We start from the raw sequence: 19260 nt of genomic DNA, 5'->3' as shown, positions 1-19260 counted from the left end.
TCTGGCACCTCTGAGCCTTTCATGTGCCGTTTCTCCCAGCCTCCAGTAATCACCTTTCATGCAGGCCTTCCTGTATGCGTGCACTCAGGAAACATGCTCTGAGCACCTCCTGTTACACATCAGGCTCTCACTTAGGCTTTAAGGAGGCAGCAGTGAACAAGATGGACAAGATCCTGGTCTTCATGAACCTTTATTCTCCGTGAAAATTTGCTCCAAGTTCCCCTTCTTCAGGAAACACTACAAAACGCCTCGCCCGCAACTAGCCAATCACTCTTTAGCCGTTGCATCTCCTCACACTGGGGCATCTTGCCTGCTAAAGTGTAGTGCTGCGTGCACAGCTTTTGGTGTGTTTCCTGTTCACCTTCCCACCCTGTTCTCCTCAATGGTAAGGACTGTGTCTGCTGTTTCTCCTGTGTCTAACTGTGTAACCTAGAAACACAGGCTTCCCTTTAACTTTTGCTGACGGACGGATTGATAAAATGAGAGAGAAAATATCGTAGATTGTAATAGCCCACACACACCGGCAGTTTTCGTGCTTCGTCGTCGTCGTCTGCTTAGGTTTTGTTGTGTTTGTCTTTCAACTTAACGTTCTCTTATTCTTCCATACTTCTAGATGCAACCAGACAGGCCACTCATGATCACGAGGTAATTAGCTTTCTGTCTACATGTCATATGTGTATATATTTATTGAAATGTTGTTGTTTGAAATGCTGTTGGACTTTTTTTAATGAATGGCAGAGTATTTCCTGTCCCATAATTCAGACTGAGTGAGGTGCTTTAACTCAAGGATTCTCAGCATATGGCAAACACTTATGTCGTGAGTCCATCCTTCACTGCAGCCCCCAACTCCAGTCCTTTCTTGTAGTCCAAGAACTTAGTTGGCTTTAAATGCTGAAGCTCACTGGAATTTGGAAGGAGGAGGAACTAAAAGCTGTAGTTGGACCATAGTTTATTGTCATCAGACACCTCACTCTGACTCTCCAAAAACAAAGTTATTATTTAGGAAACCCAGCACTCGGTTAAAATGAACTGTTCAGCTACAGTGTTGACAGAACACAAGTGACAACATCCTGGTTCCCATGCCACCTTTCCTCACTGGCCTTTTCCCCTCCATTTGGTTCAGCCTCGTCAGTAGGATTTTGGCCTGTGTGTGTTAGCTACACTGCATAGAGAGCTTTAAATACATATGTAGTGTCTGGTCAAGGTAGTCACACGCCACTTCACACAGGGATACCTCCTGAGCAATGCGTCGGGGATAACTTCCGCATTGTGCGAGCATTAGAGGTGCAGCTGCACACACCTGTGGTGAGCCTGTGCACACCTGGGCTGCTTGTACATCACTGTCGTCTGTGCGGGTCATCGCTGACCAAAACTGTTATCAGCACGGGCCTATATGTGGCTGTAAGAAAGGAAAATATGCTTATAGTTCCATGTCTTAAAATGCTCAATGACTCCTCCCTGCTATCAAAGTCACATTCAAACTCAGCGATCAGAGTCTTCTGTATGAGTTTTAACTTTCCTTTTCTGATACCTGCATTCCCATATTCCCACATACATCTTAGGTACGTAAACCTTTACAACTCGCTGTCCTCCAGGTGCCCTGTCCTCCTCTGCTTCAAGCCTATGCTTATATTCTTTTATTCATGGGAACACTTTCTGTCCCTTGCTCATTTTTCCCCCTCTCCATCTTCCATTCTACTTCTCAAAATTCTAGGCATCCTTCAAACCCTGTTTCAAGCCCCATGTCCTGCGTCCAGCTGGTCCTGTTCCCACCAGTCTCCTCTAAGCCTCACAGCTCTCTGTAGTTCTCTTCGCACTTGGTTGACCTGGCCTGGTGCTGAGGTCAGTGCCCCTGTTATTCAGACTCGTGGTTGTCGCCTCTCTGAAGGTCTGTGTGGTCCAGTTTCCACCGTGTAGCCCAGCCCACTCACCAGCATGACACCCTGGCATGAAGGAGGCCTCCCATAAATGTTTATTTTTATACAAAACCCATTGGTTGAAATAACACTGGAGATTTACACATGTATTTGGTTTTTTACTAAATCAAGGAAATCATTTCATCAAGATGGTAACTCATTTATCTTGGGGTTATAGTTCCTATACCTAATTTGGTATTGGTGCCCTTCAGAACATTGAAAAAGCATTTAGATTCACAAGTCAAATAGATTTCTTACCATCCATGAATTATAAGGTGAGAAGCACAGTAAATATTAGCAATTTATTCTTCATAAATCTAATATAAATGTACTTATATATGACATCTCTGTGCTCTAAGTAGGATGAAATATTATGAATATTTTTTTTGCTTGAGGAACTACATGTATGCTTTATATTTTAAATCATAATTGTATAGTGTTGCAAGCTTCCCATATTGACAAATACTTGTATAAATTACTTACTTCTCCTTTCCTTGTGCGTACCCACCTATGTCATGAAATTTCTGGACTTCTTCTTTTTCCCTATTAAACATCCTTTATAGCGTTTTTGTCCTTAATGGTTACAAAAGAGAATTTGGACAGTGATCTAAAACATGAGATCTCACATTTTCTAGTCAATCACGGACTCCTCTCATCACTGTGGATTTTGCTGACCAAACTGTATGTGGTATTTTTTTCTTCAATAAAGTTGATAGTTGCAGTTAGAAAAAGTTTAGTAGATTTAGTCAGTCATAGCAGCTGCTGCTGCTGATTGGAGAAATGAAGCTTTTTATTAAAATACATTATTTAGTATGATACGAATTTCTGTAATTTATGAAAAGGAATAAGTCTCTGTGTGATTTCTGTTTCCAGATTAGACACATGTTAAACCAAACCAAAAAATAAAGGGAGTAGGTGGAGAGCCAGAGTTAGTTTCTCAAATGTGTATATAGCAGGCTCAGCAAATTTGTCTGTTGCATGCTCACATCAGGATAAAGCTCTCTTAGTAAGGTTATTGGCCCAATTAATGTACCTCACTTTATCAGCTTTTGTTTTTTATTGAATAATATCTTTACTAAGCTAGATAATTTCAAAATAATTGCAATAAAAAATTGGTTTGACAGTTATTAAAGTCACACAGTGATGTCCTTACATGTAAACTCTTAGTAAAATAGGAGTTTAGAAGAATAAGAAAGTACTACGAGCGGAAAGCAGCTCAGAGGGCCCCATGGAAACAGGTGCTGAGTCAGGTCTTAAAGACGACCCATGTTTTATGGGCCCCTCAGGGTGCGTAAAATGGCTTCAGCACAGTTATGAGGAAGTTAATAAAACAGCAGATATGTTGCAAAGTACCTAAAACATCATATAGTCGAAATACAGGCTTATTTCCCTTCTCTTATTAGGAGCAAAATGACAATGTTAATAGAATAGTCTTGGAGCTCCCTTCAAAAATACTAAGGCCTCAAATCCTCTAACTCATCCTCCATTTTGCCGGTAAGGAAGGTGACTTGCCACAATGGGAAAGAAGTTCACCCGGAATCACTGCCGAATGAGAGGCGGCGATATGACTGAAACCCAGGCCTCTTGTCCGCGTGCAGCCCTCTTGGCAGCACGTGCCGTGCTGTATGATAAACTAAACAGTGCTGGAAGTTCCGTGGGCCTGCTTGTCTGAGATGCCAGCACAGTTGGTTGCCAGCTCAGGCAGAACCGTTTGGTTTGTGTCTAGTAGGAAACCTATTGTGCTCCTGAATGGAGCTTGGCTTCCGAAGACGTGGTGGCCAAGGCCAGTACTGAAGAGCACGTGTTAGAACTAAGGAAATGCTCCCTGCACGCCATCCTGTGTGGCATTGCGCACTTCAGCGGGCACACAACAGTGAGCACGCTCCCTAAAGCCAAAGGCGCTGTGAGGTCCTGGCCCTGGCCCTGGCTCACAGCCAAGCAGGTTCAGTTCAGAAGGGCCTCTGTTCTCTTACCTTCCGCACAACATAGAGCATGGAAAGTCAAAGGGAAGAGCATTCTTGCTCCTCTCAAATCGAAAGCCAGCCCACTAGACCCAGGCGACAGCTAGTGGTACTCTCGAGAAAATGTCTACACCTCATGTTAGCACTAAGAAACAAGAATTTAGTTTCTGCTTTAATTTATGAGAAATGACTAAATGATACTCGGCCTGAACAAATTAGACCCTTCCAATGAAGAGGTAATGAAATCCTTAGGATTTTACTCCCCTGAGCAATCCTTAGAGCAAATTAAGTCTATCCAAGCCCCCAGGAGGACCTTCTCCATGCTGAGTAATGTACTCAGTAATGGAATAGTGCTGACGGTTTTATTACCACTCTTCCATTAAGTAGAATTTCTCTGTTGCCACTCAGAGACTGAACAGTTTCGTTTAATTACTTTGGTGTTTCTCATTTTGCATTGGGAGAATCTGTACCAAAGGTAGTGTGTTAATGCACCTACGTGGTACTGTCCTCTGCCCTGTAGTAGTTAGCTTGGTTTGAACCTCTCTGGCAAAGAAGAGTTCGCTGTCTGGGGAATGAAGGCCCAGAGAGGGCCCTCGGCACCAGGAAGTGTGAGCCCAACATCCCCAGCTACCATCTAACTGGCAGATGCTCAGACTTGTGGCTAGGGAGCTGATCTCACATAAGCCTGTGCACTTAAGTTGGAGACTGAACAAGGTCAGGATAAATTTATGCAAAGTCATTTGGGGGCTTGTGCTTATATCTGTTACCCTGTACACGTCGGAATTGTGTATCATAAATTTTCTGTTCACCGGCAGCAACCTAGTAACAGAGTTAAAGCATATAGTAAACCAGCAAAGTCAAGAGAAAGCCACTGTGAAATGTGTCTAAGAACCCTCTGGAACCAGCCTTTCTCACCCATACATTATTTCTCTTTGAAATCCATTAGCAACTTGCTCGAGGTAGAGCTTTGCATGTTGAAACGGGGGCTTTTGATGACACTTCCATTGTTTATTTTTAAGTTATTCTGGGAAACTTTGCTTGCTTTCTTTAAGAGGTACAAGGGTAAAAATTAAGTGCTCTGAAAGTTTCCCCAGGTAAATACAGTTTTCAGACTTCTGTCTCAGGTTGTCTGTCTTGACCAGCTGCCCATGCAGGCAGTTCCCACAACCCCTCCCTTTGTAAGGCAGACACCAGTGTGAACACAGGAGTTTAGCTGTTAACAGCTTAGCTTTTCTACTGGGCACCAGATCACCCTTGTGTTCAAAGATAAAGACTGGTGGTGGCAGTGCAGGAAAGATACATTCTGTCGCTGGCTTTAACCATGTTTTTATAAGAACGATGTCTAGATTGTTTTTAACTGTTCTTTATGTTATAAAGGTTTTGGGATCTTCAGATTTCACTAGCAAAGTCTTCAGTATGCATTTCCCACTGTTCTCTTTACCATCTTATATTATGTAAGATTTTAAACACTCTGCCAAGACACTTGCAATTTATATTAATAATGCTTTCAAATTCATTGTAGAAATGGCAGCCAAAGCATCTTGAAATTGGCTTTAGTCTTAAGGATCATTGTGCAATATGTTTTCCAGTAGTTCTGTGAGACTTTTATTTTAAATTGTTTTTAATTTTATTTTTAAAAATTATTGGTGAATTAATCTTAGGCTTCGTTATTCTTTTCTGTTTCTCATAATCCTTGACTTTTTCATTTAGAGACTTGTTATTTCTGACATCTTGATTTTGTTTGTTTTTCATATGTCTGAAGAAAGTCTAAAAGATCCCAAATGATAGTCTGCCCTTTGTAAATTAGAAGTACCAATGGAATACCATTATTATTGCTCATGGCTGGCAGATCTCTGCTTAAAATTCTTATTGTCCACTCTGCAAATTTAGACTGGATAGTCCTACCTCAGAGATCATTTTATATTCGCCACCAACAGAAGCAACTGAAAAAAACTCTTAGAAATTCCCTTTCTCTCTACCTACCTCAGTCACTTCCACAACTGTATACTGTTAACTGTTCAAAGCACAGAGCTGAGAAATGGCTTCCAGATTCTCCATTAGGGAAATTTATGTATGTTTGTTTTAAGCTTTCTCATTTCACAGCAGTTGTACAACTGAGAGAGCTGAATACTTAACTTGCTTGAGTTCTGTGAAAGTTTGAGTCCCGTGAAAAGGTAAATAAATACAGCCTCACCTGGACCTTTCCCTGCTCGGCCTGCTGTTTCTTTAAAAAGACGCAAACACTGAACAGCATGCCTTCAGGCACTGCCTCTTTAACTTAGCTTCTGTTTAAGATTAACTGTTTTGTTACTCATTTTTTTTCCAGTTATAGTTAACATTCAATATTATATTAGCTGCAGGTGTACAGCGTAGTAGTTACACGTTTATATACCTTGTGAAGCGATCCCCCTGATAAGTCTAGTACCCACCTACACCATACATAGTTATTACTATACTGTACTTCCTGTGCTGTACTTCACATCCCCGCGACTGTTTTGTAACTGCCAATTTGTACTTCTTAATCCCTTCACCTTTTTCACCCATCCCCCTAACCCCCTTTCCATCTGTCAACCTGTTCTCAGTATCGATGAGTCTGTTTTGTTTGCTCGTTTATTCTGTTCTTTAGATTCCACATATAAATGCAGTCATATGGTGTTTGTCTTTCTCTATCTGACTTAACTTCATTGAGCATAATACCCTTTAGGCCCATACATGTTGTCGCCAGTGGTTAAGATTTCATTTATTTTTTATGGCCAAGTAATATTCCATTATATATATATGTACCACATCTTCTTTATCCAATTGTCTGTCAGTGGGCACTTGCTTCCATATCTTGTTATTGTAAATAATGCTGCAGTGAACATAGGAATGCATATATCTTTCCAAATCGATGTTTTGGACTTCTTCAGATAAATAACCCAGAAGTGGAATCGTAGGGTTATATCATAGTTCTGTTTTTAATTTTTTTAGAAAGACCATACTGTTTTCCACAGTGGCTGCACCAATTTGCAATCCCACCAGCAGTGCATGAGCGTTCCCTTTTCTCCACATCCTCACCAGCACTTCTTGTTTGTTGATTTATTTTTTATTTTTTTTTTTTTGATGATAGCCATTCTGACTGGGGTGAGGTGACATCTCATTGTGGATTTAATTTGCATTTCTCTGATGATTGGTGAAGCATCTTTTCATATGTCTCTTGGCCATCTCTATGTCCTCTTTGGAGAAATGTCTATTCAGGTCCTCTGCCAATTTTTTAATTGGATTGTTAGTTATTTTGGTGTTAAGTTGTGTGAGTTCTTCGTATATACTGGATATGAACCCCTTCTCAGATGTATCATTGGCAAATGTCTTCTCCCATTCAATAGGTTGTCTTTTCATTTTGTTGATGGTTTCCTTTGCTGTGCAAAAATTCTTTAGTTTGATGTAGTCCCATTTGTTTCTTTTTGCTTTTGTTTCCCTTGCCAGAGGAGATATATCAGTAAAAATACTGCTAAGAGCAGTGTCAGAAAGTGTCTAGGAGTTTTATGGTTTCAGTTCTTACATTTAAGTCTTCAGTCCATTTTGAGATTATTCCGTATATGATGTAAGAAGGTGGTCCAGTTTCTTTCCTTTATTCATTTATTTATTTTTTGCATGTATCTGTGCAGTTTTCCCAACACCATATATCCATATGTGGAAGAGACTGTCTTTATCCCATTGTGTATTCTTGCCTCCTTTGTCATAGATTAATTGACCATATAGGTGTGGGTTTATTTCTGGGCTCTCTGTTCTGTTCCATTGATTTATGTAACTGTTTTTATGCCAGTACCATGCTGTTTTAATTATTTACTATAGCCTTGTAATATACTTTGATATCAGGTAGTGTGATACCTCCAACTTTGTTCTTCTTTCTCGAGATTGCTGTGGCTATTTGGGGTCTACTATGGTTCCATATAAATTTTAGTATTATTTGTCCTAGTTCTGTGATAAATGCCATTGGTATTTTGATAGAGATTGCATTGAATCTACAGATTGCTTTGGGTAGTATGGACATTTTAACAATGTTAATTCTTCTTATCCATGAGCACGGTGTATGCTTCCATTTATTTGTATATTCTTCTATTTGTTTCTTCAATGTCTTATAATATTCTGAGTACAGGTCTTTTTACCTCCTTGGTTAAATTTATTCCTAGGGTTGTTGGTTTTTTGGGTTTTGTGTGTGTGTGTGTGTGTGTGTGTGTGTGTGTGTGTGTGTGTGTTTTATGCTGTTTTAAATGGGATTGTTTTCTTAATTTCTTCAGACAGTTTGTTTTTGGTGTATAAAAATTCAACCAATTACTAAATATTAATTTTGTCTCTTTCCGCTTTACTGAATTAATTTATCAATTCTAATAGTTTCTTGGGGGGGAATCTTTAGGGTTCTCTCTATGTGGTATAACGTCATCTGCAAATAATGACAATTTTACTTCTTCCTTTCCAATTTAGATGCCTTTTATTTTCCTTTTCACGTCTGATTGCTGTGGCTAGAACTTCCAAAACTATGTTGAATAGAAGTGGAGAAAGTGGGCAACCTTGTCTTGTTCCTGATCTTAAGGAAAACACTTTTAGCTTTTCACTGTTGAGTATGATGTTAGCTATGGGTTTGTCATATATAGTCCTTATTATGCTGAGAGTTTTTGTCACAAATGGATGCTGGATTTTGTCAAACACTTTTTCTGCATCCATTGATAGGATCGTTTGATGTTTCTCCTTCATTTTGCTTATGTGGTGTGTCAAGTTAATTGATTTGTGGATATTGAACCAACCTGGCATCCCAGGAATAAATCCCACTTGATCATGCTGTATAATTTTTTTAATGCACTGCTGAATCCGGTTTGCTAATATTTGGTTGAGGATTTTTGCATCTAAGTTCTTCAGGGATATTGGTCTATACTTTTCTTATTTTTTACTGTCTTTGTCTGGTTTTGGAATCAGGGTAATGCTGGGCTTGTAAAATGAGCTTGAGAGCATCTCTCCTCTTGAACTTTTTGGAATCATTTGAGAAGGATAGGTGTTAATTCTTCTTTGACTGTTTGGTAAAATTCACCCATAAAGCCATCCAGTCCAGGACATTTTTTTATTGGGAGTTTTTTTATTTCATTGTGTTAGTAGTTATTGGTCTGTTCAGATTTTCTGTTTCTTCTTGATTCAGTCTTAGAAGATTGTATGTTTCTAGGAATTTATCTGTTTCTTCCAGATTTTCCAGTTTGTTGGCATATAATTCTTCACAGTATTTTCTTATATTCTTTTGTATTTCTATGGTGTCCTTGTCTCTTCTGCACTTTCAGATCAGATTTTATTTACTTGGACCCTCTCTCTTTTTTTCTTAATGAGTTTGGTTACAGGTTTATCAATTTTCTGTATCTTTTCAAAGAATCAGCTATTGGTTTCATTTTTTTTTTTACGCAATTTTATTTATTTCTGCTCTGATCTTTATTATTTCCTTCCTTCTACTCACTTTGGGCTTTGTTTGTTCTTCTTTTTTTAGTTTCTTTAGGTGTAAGGCTAGATTGTGTATTTGAGATTTTTCTTGTTTCTTTAGGAAGGCTTTTATTGCTATGTATTTTCCTCTTAGAACTGCTTTGGCCATGTCCCATAGACTTGGGGTCATTGTATTTTCATTATCATTTGTCTCAAGGTATCTTTTGTTTTCTTCCTTCATCTCATTGTTAACCCCTTCATTGTTTAGTAGCGTGTTATTTAGCCTCCATGTGTTTGTGTGTTTTTTCATTTTTCTTGTAATTGATTTCTAGTTTCATATAATTGTGACTGGAGAAGATGCTTGATATGATTTCAATCATCTTAAATTCATTGAGACTTGTTTTGTGGCCTAACTTGTGGTCTATCCTCAAAAATGTTCTATGTGCACTTGAAAAGAATGTATATTCTGCTGCTTTCAGGTGAAAGAAATGGTCTATAAAACTCAATTAAGTCCATCTGGTCTAATGTGTCATTTAAGGCCACTGTTTCATTGTTGATTTTCTGCCTGGATCATCTATCCATTGATGCCAATTGGATGTTAAAGTCCCCTGCACTGACTGTATTACTGTGGATTACTCCGTTTATGTCCATCAATATTGTTTTATATATTAACTACCCCTAAGTAAGGTGTGTAAAATTTTACAGAGGTATATATATCCTCTTGAATCGATCCCTTTATCATTATGGAATGCCTTTCTTTGTCCCTTATTATACCCTTTGTTTTAAAGTCTTTTTTTGTCTGATACAAGTATTTCTACCCCAGCCTTTTTTGTCGTTCTTGCCAATTGCGTGCAATATCTTTTCCATCCCTTTACTTTCAGTCTGTACCTCCCTTTTGATCTGAAGTGGGTCTCTTGTGGGCAGTATACATATGGGTCTTGTTTTCTTATCCATTTAGCCACCCTGTCTCTTTTGATTGGAGCATTTAATCCATTTACATTTAAATTAAAAGTTTTGATAGGTAAATAGTTACTGCCATTTTAATATTCACATTTTTTACTTTTTTCTTCTTGTTCTTCTCTCCTTCCTCTTTCTCCTTCTCCCCTCCGCCCCAACCCCATTCACCTGAGCTGAGTGCTCCAAGGGTGTCCCTTGTGTGTGTTGTGTGTGTGCCCTCCTATTGTAGTTGAGCCTTGATTTCTTTTGGCATGTTAGTGGGTAGGATTGACCCTCAGGTTGACCGGCTGTGAGGACTGGTCATGACTGCAAAAGATGAGCTGTTCTGTGGGGGTTGACCTGTATCAGGAATCTAGTGCCTTTCGAGTCCCCTCTTTGGGTATGTTGTTGTGGAGCTAATTGGGTGTTGCTCTGGTATGGTCTGAGGCTGACTACCAAGTGTGTTAGTTTTGGGGCCTCTTGGGAGGAGTTCTAGTGAAGCCCCAGGTCAGCCACTGTGTGTGTCTGGCATTGGGCCACATGGTAGGAGCCACAAAGTGATCTGCAGTTAGGAGCTGCCTGTAATGGACTTGGAGGCACCTGGGAGAGGCTATGCTGCAAACTGAGGCTGGCTGCCACTATTACCAGGGCATACTGAGGCCAGTCACTGTTTGGGCTTTGTGGATCTTCCAAGAATTTTAGGGAAGTCCACAGTGCAGGCCAAGGCCAGCCCCTTGGGAGTAACAGCTGCTGAAAGGGGTTACAGTCTGTGCTCAAGTTGGGTCAGGCCGGTTCTTAGGGAATCACCAGGGTGGGGTGAGTTTGATGAAGACTCAGATTTGATGCCTGTTATACCTGTGGGCTGGGTAGAGGAAGGGCTCAACAAAGGAACAGTGGTATCTACCATCACTTTAGTCTTAGAGCTATCCCTCCAGACATCACCCTAATGCCAGACAACTCAGTTCCTCCCATATGTCCCTGGTACTATTTGAGCTGGTGCCCCAGACCTGGAGCTCAGAGCAAGTGAGTCTGTCAGTGAGTAAATCTGTGTGCAGACCCTTTAAAAGGAATTCCTGGGACTCCAGCGGCCCTCTGTCTCACTGGGACAGAATCCCCACTGATTTTCATAGCCAGCTATTGTGGGGACTCCTCTTCCTGGCACTGTTGGTCTGAGCTGGGGAACCCAGTGTGGTGTTGGGACCCCTCACTCCTCAGCAGGGTCCTTGGCAGCCGAGATATCCCTCCCCATTCTTAACCTCGACACATGGGTGTGGGACCAGCCCATTTCATGTCTCCATCCCTCCTACCAGTCTTGATGTTGCTTCTTCTTTATATCCTTAGTTATAGGAGTTCTGGTCACCTGGTCTTCAGGGGTTCTCCGGGGGGTGGTTCTATAGTTTAGTGGTAATTTTGATGTGGTGGTGGGAGGAGGCAGCACAGTGTTTACTTCTTTCACCACCGTAACCCTGAGTATTCTGTTACTCTTGATTCACAGAAAGAAACAGAGGTCAAGGAACGGGCTGTTTTTGACATCCCTATATTTACAGAGGAATTCCTGAACCACAGCAAAGGTGTGTGTTCCTGAGGTCTTGACCAGGGATTTCGTTCTCAGGAGGAATTCACTGTTCAAACACTGCCTCTTCTTCACTCTCTAGTAAAGATAGTTATTCAAAGACCAGTGAAGGAAAGCTAGGCTAGTGTTGTCGATGCTGCTTTACTCTCTGGCTCAAAGGAAATGAATATACATCACTAATTCAGTTGCTTTCATGCTGTGAGTCTGGAACCCTTTTTACAAATAAAAGGTTACATGGGCATCCACATTGTAAAATAAGTAAGAATTAAGTTTGACCCCCTTGCAGTAAAGATGGAGACCCAAAGCTGTACTTTCCCAGTCTCCCAGGATTTTCCAGTGAAACCCCTCAATCTTCTCATTGCATAGTTTTAAAAAACAAAACAAACAAAAATACTGGGAATTGCAACTGTTCCTTGCAATTTTAAATATAGAATATGACCAGCTTAAAGAATTAAAACAGCTCTGGGGAGCCAGGCGTTTTATTGCTGAAAGTGCTATCGGGAAGGTCATAATGAGAATAGGGAGAGAAGGTGGGCTATCTAATTAGAGATAGCTAAGCAGGAATTCCTTGTGAGAGTCCGTGTGACTCCAAGTGCAACGTGTGGACCGTGTATGTCTGGGGGCGGGGTGTTCTCAGCTCGCGAAGCAGAGCTCCGCCAGCTTCGCAAATCCAACATGGAGTTTGAGGAGCGGAATGCAGCCTTGCAAAAGCACGTGGAGAGCATGCGCACAGCGGTGGAGAAACTGGAGGTGGACGTGATCCAGGAGCGCAGCCGCAACGCCGTCTTACAGCAGCACCTGGAGACCCTGCGGCAGGTGCTGACCAGCAGCTTCGCCAGCATGCCCTTGCCCGGTAATGCCATCCTTACCTGAGCCCCCAGGGAGCGTCCGGGACGTGCTGCTCGTGTCGGTATTATGGGGTGAGGCTGCAGGCTTCCCCCAAACGGAAAATCAATAGAATGAGGGCTTTTCCGCCCTCAGAGTTTTCTGTGGGTCATGCAGTAGGATCTCAGTATTGGCTACAGTCATGCGAAATTTCAAATTCTCTCGTCATTTAAATTGTTATCAAATTATATTTTAATGTAATTTACTTTCTATTAAGCTGATTTGATGTTCATAACAATCATAACTGGGTAATAAATGCTGAGTAGTGCACTTTTCTTATGTATGTTTGCTTGCTTGCTTTCTAATTTTAATGGGAAGGAAGAAGAAAACAAACACTGGTATTTCATACATACTCGTTCATGTTGAGGACAGAAGAAAGAGGGGCGAATGTCCAACCTTTGTTGTCTGCGGCTACTCATATGTGCTGTACAGGAATTGTATACCCAGCTGTTTTTATTTAGAGTGGATTAATTTCATTTCTTTGAGGTCTAAAAGTCTCTCCTCAGAAATTAAAATCGTGTCTGTGGAGCAGACCACAATAGAGGCACAATTTCTTTTGCTGTGGATTCACTTAACTGTTACAGTTAACCAGAATGCAGAGGGTTTTCTAACTGTCGTCTTCTCTCACTTCAGGAAGTGGAGAGACACCCACAGTGGAGACCATTGACTCATATATGAACAGACTGCACAGTATTATTTTAGCAAATCCCCAAGACAACGAGAACTTCATAGCTACAGTTCGAGAAGTTGTGAGCAGGCTCGATCGTTAGGGAATGGTGAGTGTTCATGACGTGATATTTACATGCCAGCATGGACTTTATCAGGACGACCAAAACCCTGGGATTACACCGAATACGTGAAGTGGAGACTTAATTCAGCTTCCTGTTGCATAGTTGCTAAATGTAGCAAATGTTAGGAAACAGAATCAAGACAGTTTTTTTTCTGTGTATGCCTCAGCATGGTTTAATGGAAAGACCATGATTTTTGTGGTAGGACCTTGGTTCTGGCTTTGTCACTCATTAGCTTTATTCGCCAGTGTTAGTTTCCCAAAAGGCTTTGAAGAATGACTGAGAAACTTTAAGGGAATTATCCCCAAAATAGCACTTAAATACAAGAACAAAATAAAAATCACTTAATTGTTAAGCTTCCTTTTCCCTGGAAAATATTAATGATAATTGACAACACTAGTCACTGAGACATTGTATGTATAGAAACCTACATAAGTAAGAGGCTTTTCATTCACCGCTCAATATCAGAGTAACTGTTGTATGTTAAAGGTTACGGTGGACTAACTTTACAGTGAAACAGTTAGTGCTCTGATTAAGCGAATTAAAAAATAAACTCAAAAAAGAGAGGAGAGGGAAAATAAGCTTTTAAAAAAGATATTCAACAAATCACTAGTAGTGTGTGTTGTAATTTTTATCTCCTTTAAAAGGAGATAAAAAGTACATTTCCAGAAGGTATCTGCCCATGTAAACATATTGGTACTAATGGTCAGTCATCAGGTATCATTTCTTAAGTGAAACTGGTGTTTGTTCACTCAGATTCCTAGAGATAGGGTGCCCTTTAGTATGCCCTCCCACACAATTGGCAGCCTTTGGTCGGTTGAATAAATTGTTGTATACCTGCAGCCATATAAACTGTGTGGAAGTCCTAGGGCTGGACCAGGTGGCGTGGTGATCAGACATGGATGCTGAGACGGAGTGGGCAGTAGGAAGTGCTCCTTAGAAGGGCCAGTCATGGGTTTGAATCTCTTTTTTTTGGTCCTACAGGTACATGAGCACACTCATACATATTCATTCTACCATGGTTTGGACCTTGAGCAACATGTATAACAATAAAGAATAAATAAAACCCATGATTTTTTATCCAAAAGGCAATGTCTGCTAGTAGAGACAAAAGCAGTAGTCTTTCTCCTTCTTAGTTGTGCTCTTGGATAGTAACTTACAAGGCAGTTCATTCTACTTTCGCCTTGGCCCTGCTCTGCTGGAGAAGGACTGTGTCCTCCTAGTGAACAGCCAGATGGAAGGGACTGTACTTCCGGGCGGTGGCTGGGCTCCCTGCAGAATACAGAACTGGCATTACTGCTGCTGTTCACGAAGGGAACAGCTTGTGAATCCAGGCCTGGGATTTTCAGGAGCTCATCATCCTTCTCACTTTCACACAGTGTTTTCAATTAGCACTCTTGTATGTTGAAAAGCGAGAGCTGGGAGAAACAGTGTGGAAGCTTATGAAGGAACACAGTAATTGATAACATGGTGTCTTCTCTCATAGGTATAAGGCAGTGATTGCAAGTTTTGAGCCAAAAGTGGTTTTCCTTTTTGAGTATTTTGCCAGTAAGACTATCCTACAGCTTTACCCATCTTAAGGATATAAACTGTAGTACTGCTTTCTGCCTTTGAAAACCTAGAATGTTACCATTGTCCTTGATTTTAAACTATAAATATTTTCCCTTGAAAAAATAATACCTGAAAATGTGAATCATTTTATTCCTACAGATTCTTATAGTCTAGCCATGCAAACGTAACTAAGACTGAATAGTTCCCCAGATTCCCAAAATTGTCAACCATAACAATTATAAAGACTCTGATTAATACTAGCTTGGCCTCATTATACAAATATGTACAGACAACTAGGCCCAATGTCCCCAGCATTCGTGGTGCAATTACTTTTTTTGACATGAGCTTGGCAAAGATTTCCTCTACTGTCAGGAGCCAGTAAGTAAAGGGAAGCTGACGGTCTCTAGTTTTAAAGGAACGAATTAGAACCAACGTACTAGACATCCCAGCGTTTTACACAGGAAGAAACTGAGTCCCAGATGAAATGTCTTGCCTGAAAACACCTGTGTAGATAATGCAGAGTCCAGGTCTAGGACCCATATATCAACACTCCGGTTCAGTGGAGTTTCTGAAACATAGCTATAAGGAGGACAGTGTAAGGGGAAAGCACTAAAAAATTGGAATGAGAGCATTAAGATAAATAGGGGGTAAACAAAAAAATTACAGTTCAGTAATTGTAAGGTAAAAAATTTTGATCAGCCCATTTAAAAATTGTTTTTATAGATATACAATGGAAGAATTTCCCAGCTGTCCTCTTTCTTTGTGGCTAACTTGTACCTAGAAAAAAAGGGAATCAGGAGGAAGCCTTGGGGGTGATCTCATGTTGAGAAGTGACCACTTTATACAAACCATCAAAATCCATATGTTGCTTGATTTGAATCGCACCAAATGGCAAATATTTGGCTGTTTGAGAGTTGAAAAAAATATTTTTTATGTAATGGCAGTTTTATCAGTATAAGAAATACATTCCTGCACGTGCAGAGGGCCTTCCATTTATACCTGAAGGAAAGCGATTTGGATTGATCGTTCATTCTTGGGACTAATGCAGAGTAGTACTCATTTCCGTCATCACGGTAGTTACCTTCCTGTGTTCACCCAAACTGTTTTCCCACACACACATTGTTGCTGAGCTGGAGCACAGGCCCTGTTTGGCACTGGGGGCTTAACAGAAGCCTCTCAGGACCCAGACGGGGACGTGGCGTGACGGTGGCTGTGCCTCCTTGGAGCTTTATGAGCTCTTTTGTTTATGCTCACTCTGCTCCTCACCTTAACCCTCCTGAAAATAGAACAGTGTTTTTTAACCCATAGCCCTTAAGTCTTTATGATCTGCTTACTGTTTTGGTATTTTCTCTCTCTCCCTCCCTCCCTCCCTCCTTCTCTCTCTCTCTCCCCCCCCCCCTCCCTCCCTCCCTCCCTCCCCCTCCCTCCCTGCCTCCCTCCCTCTCTCTCTCTCTCTATCTCCCTCTCTCTCTCCCTCTCCCTCTCCCCCTCCCCTACAGGTCTTAGAGCTCCAAGATTTCTGTAAGTGGTTTTACTTGTAAGGAATGAGAAGCCATTTGTGGAAATTTGAACTGAGTGGAGGCAGAGAGAGCACAGATGACTCTGCTTGTGAAAGAACTACCAGTCATGACTTAAATGCCTTCTCCCCAGGAAGCCATGAGGGAGCAGCAGAAGGACTGTGTGTGTGAACTTCCTGTGGAATCGTCCTTGTAAAGCTTTGAAAGTGTGCGACCACTCTCCCAAGTCTTCAGTTTCCTGTCGTCTGCTTCTCTGTTAAGTGGCTCTGCATATATTCTGCTGACTAGGTGGCCTTGAGACTGACATCTGCAGCAGAAAGGTGGCCTTCTCATTGTCCCACTTCAGACTGGACCCTTTTACCAGTGGCGCTCTGCTTTTCTACCTACCTGTCACTTTTTAATGGCTTTGGGGGTCATCTTGTTGTTCCTTTCACCCCCACAAAGTGATGCATCTCCATGTTCTGAGCCCTGGGCTTTGTTGCTCGGCAGGGTCCTGAAGGAGAGTTTCTGTTACTGGGCCCAGTCTGTCCCACTGTGGCCCTGCCGTGACTGCAGAGAAAGGCACTTCTTGTTGGCAGTGTCCTGTGAGCCAGGCCCTGTTGCCTCCCCCACAGCCCGGCCCACGAGGCCTGACTGCGGCCCTGAAGGCTGTGCACCATCCTTCCTCCCAGGCCCTGCCTGCTGTTTCCTGAGCTTCACTCCTGCACGTACCCAGCTTCCCAGCCCAGCAAGGCTCTTCTGTACCCTTCTGGTAGCAGTGTCTTGTGGAGCATTTTTTGCTGAGGAAAAGGCCTTAGGTAAACAGGAGAGAACAGAAGTAGTTCCTCATTTGGCAATGGAGAGAAAAAAAAACCCAAAGTTTATCATGAGTGAAAACTGAGGGAATCCCAGGTGTGCTGGTTCATGGCTATCACAAGTCTCGAGCTGACAAAGGACACGAAGGAATTCTTAGGTCCTTTGTCTCTTTCTGTAGTCATAACTGTAGAATCCATCTCCAAAGGAAAAGCTGCCCTTCCTGCTCCCCCTTTAGTAAATGAATGTTTTTTTCAAACACCAAGAGGGAAGAGGGGTTTCTGATTTTCCTTTCAGATTTGGTCTGGTTTTGATGCTTTGCACCCCAAGGCTGATGGTTGCACAGAGACCTTTGGAACGATAGCCAGGCATGCAGAGCCCACCGTCCGGGCACCACGCCACTGACGCAGGTGGACGTGTGGCCTCCGTACAGCATGCGCCCATCCGGGGTGTAAGCCGTCGTGTCCTCTCAGCAGCCCCACCTGATTTCTTCAGTAGCCCAAAGGAAATAAAACAACAAAACAGACGTTTTTTAAATGTCTTCTATGAACATACATCAAATTTCCATGGACTGAAGCCCACATGTCACCACTTGGCACTTTTTTAGAATAAGAGCCCATCATTATCTATTGCTATAAACCTAGCCAACCCACCTGCTTTTTTCTGTATTTTGCTGTTTTCCTGCTCCCACCTGCTGGTCCTGTCAAACTTCTCTCAGATTCCTTGCCTGCTGAGTCCAAGCTGGAACACAGTGTCTGCAGCAGAAAGACATCCAGCCAGTTCTGGAAGGTTTTGTGTCTGCCTTCTGCCAGATACTCCCATCCTTTCTTCCTTCCTCCTAATACTTCTCTGTTTCTCCTGTGTTACTTTTGAGCAGCTTCGTTAGAGAGCCGTTAACCAGGAAAGGCTGTAACTTAGTCCAAACGTCATCATGCGCCCCGCTCTTCCTGACATTAACTTGAAACATTCGCATATTCAGAAACGCGCCAGATCTTGAGGGAGCCTCCAGTGTGCAGTCATTTTCACAAAATAAGCAGCCTGCCTTTGATGCGCAGGCTCTCCTAGCAGCCACACACCCAGCTTACTGGGGGCTGGGATTCAGCTGCCACGGCACCAGCGGTCAGGTCTGTGTTACCTCCTGCTTTCTGTGCCCACGCAGGCGGCGGTAAGTGAGCTACAGGCTAACGTGACACCTAATCCGTGTCCTCCAATAAACTTGTAGATATTGCTGCACTTATATGTTCTCAAGAAATAAGTTGTTGCCTATTCAGTGTTACAGACTTATTTCCTTTTATTGAAACACAAGGAGCAGTTGAGGAAAATGAAACAAAGTGTTCTATTTCTGACAAGATTGTAGGAAAAAAAATTGTGTACATGTGTTTGGAACTGTTGAAATGCCAAGTTTTCTGTACAAGTGTTTTTGTAATTAAAGTCTTAGATTGTCTTTGTTTTTTGAAGAAGTGAGTGTGCCTGCTTGACATTTGCCTTGTTAAAACTTTTCTGTTGAATCCACCCGATTCACTTTTACTTGCATTGTAATGAAAAAAAGTGCCACCTCTGCCTTTTCATCTTAAAGACTTTGTCAATTCTACATTAATCATCAAGTCTGTTATGCTTTTCAAACAGTAACACATTCATTTTATTAATCGCTCGTTCAAATTGTGTCTGAGCCTGTTGAAAACCCAGCCCTTTTCATGTACAGCAACAGCCCGAGCTGTGCTGCGCCACAAGCAGCGGTGATATTCTGAGGCGACTTGAAAGCCTCTGAGGTTTTTAGTCAGTGACTTCAGTCCCCGTGATAGAGGACTGAAAACCGTCCTCAGTCTTCCCTTTGACAGAGAGGTGAGTGGTCCTTAAACGCTTGCTCTTAAAAAAACCACGACTTAACCCGTCAAAGTCAGT

General features: G+C 41.8%; 1 protein-coding gene across 1 annotated transcript in view; it reads left to right on the top strand.

Annotated features, from left to right (window-relative positions):
- Positions 1-18818, top strand: part of HMG20A (high mobility group 20A) — a 69360-nt gene extending 50542 nt beyond the window's left edge. Inside the window, exons 6-10 of the mRNA XM_019750988.2 lie at positions 614-645; positions 11748-11823; positions 12463-12678; positions 13344-13486; positions 16549-18818. Coding sequence (XP_019606547.1) covers positions 614-645; positions 11748-11823; positions 12463-12678; positions 13344-13480 — 461 coding nt within the window. The 3' untranslated portion in view covers positions 13481-13486; positions 16549-18818. The remainder of the gene's footprint in view (positions 1-613; positions 646-11747; positions 11824-12462; positions 12679-13343; positions 13487-16548) is intronic.
- Positions 18819-19260: the final 442 nt, after the last annotated feature.

This window comes from Rhinolophus sinicus, linkage group LG03 (assembly GCF_036562045.2).
Source record: "Rhinolophus sinicus isolate RSC01 linkage group LG03, ASM3656204v1, whole genome shotgun sequence".
NCBI lineage: Eukaryota > Metazoa > Chordata > Mammalia > Chiroptera > Rhinolophidae > Rhinolophus > Rhinolophus sinicus.
The sequence above is the reverse complement of the archived record's forward strand: the minus strand, read 5'-3'. Positions and strand labels throughout refer to the sequence as shown.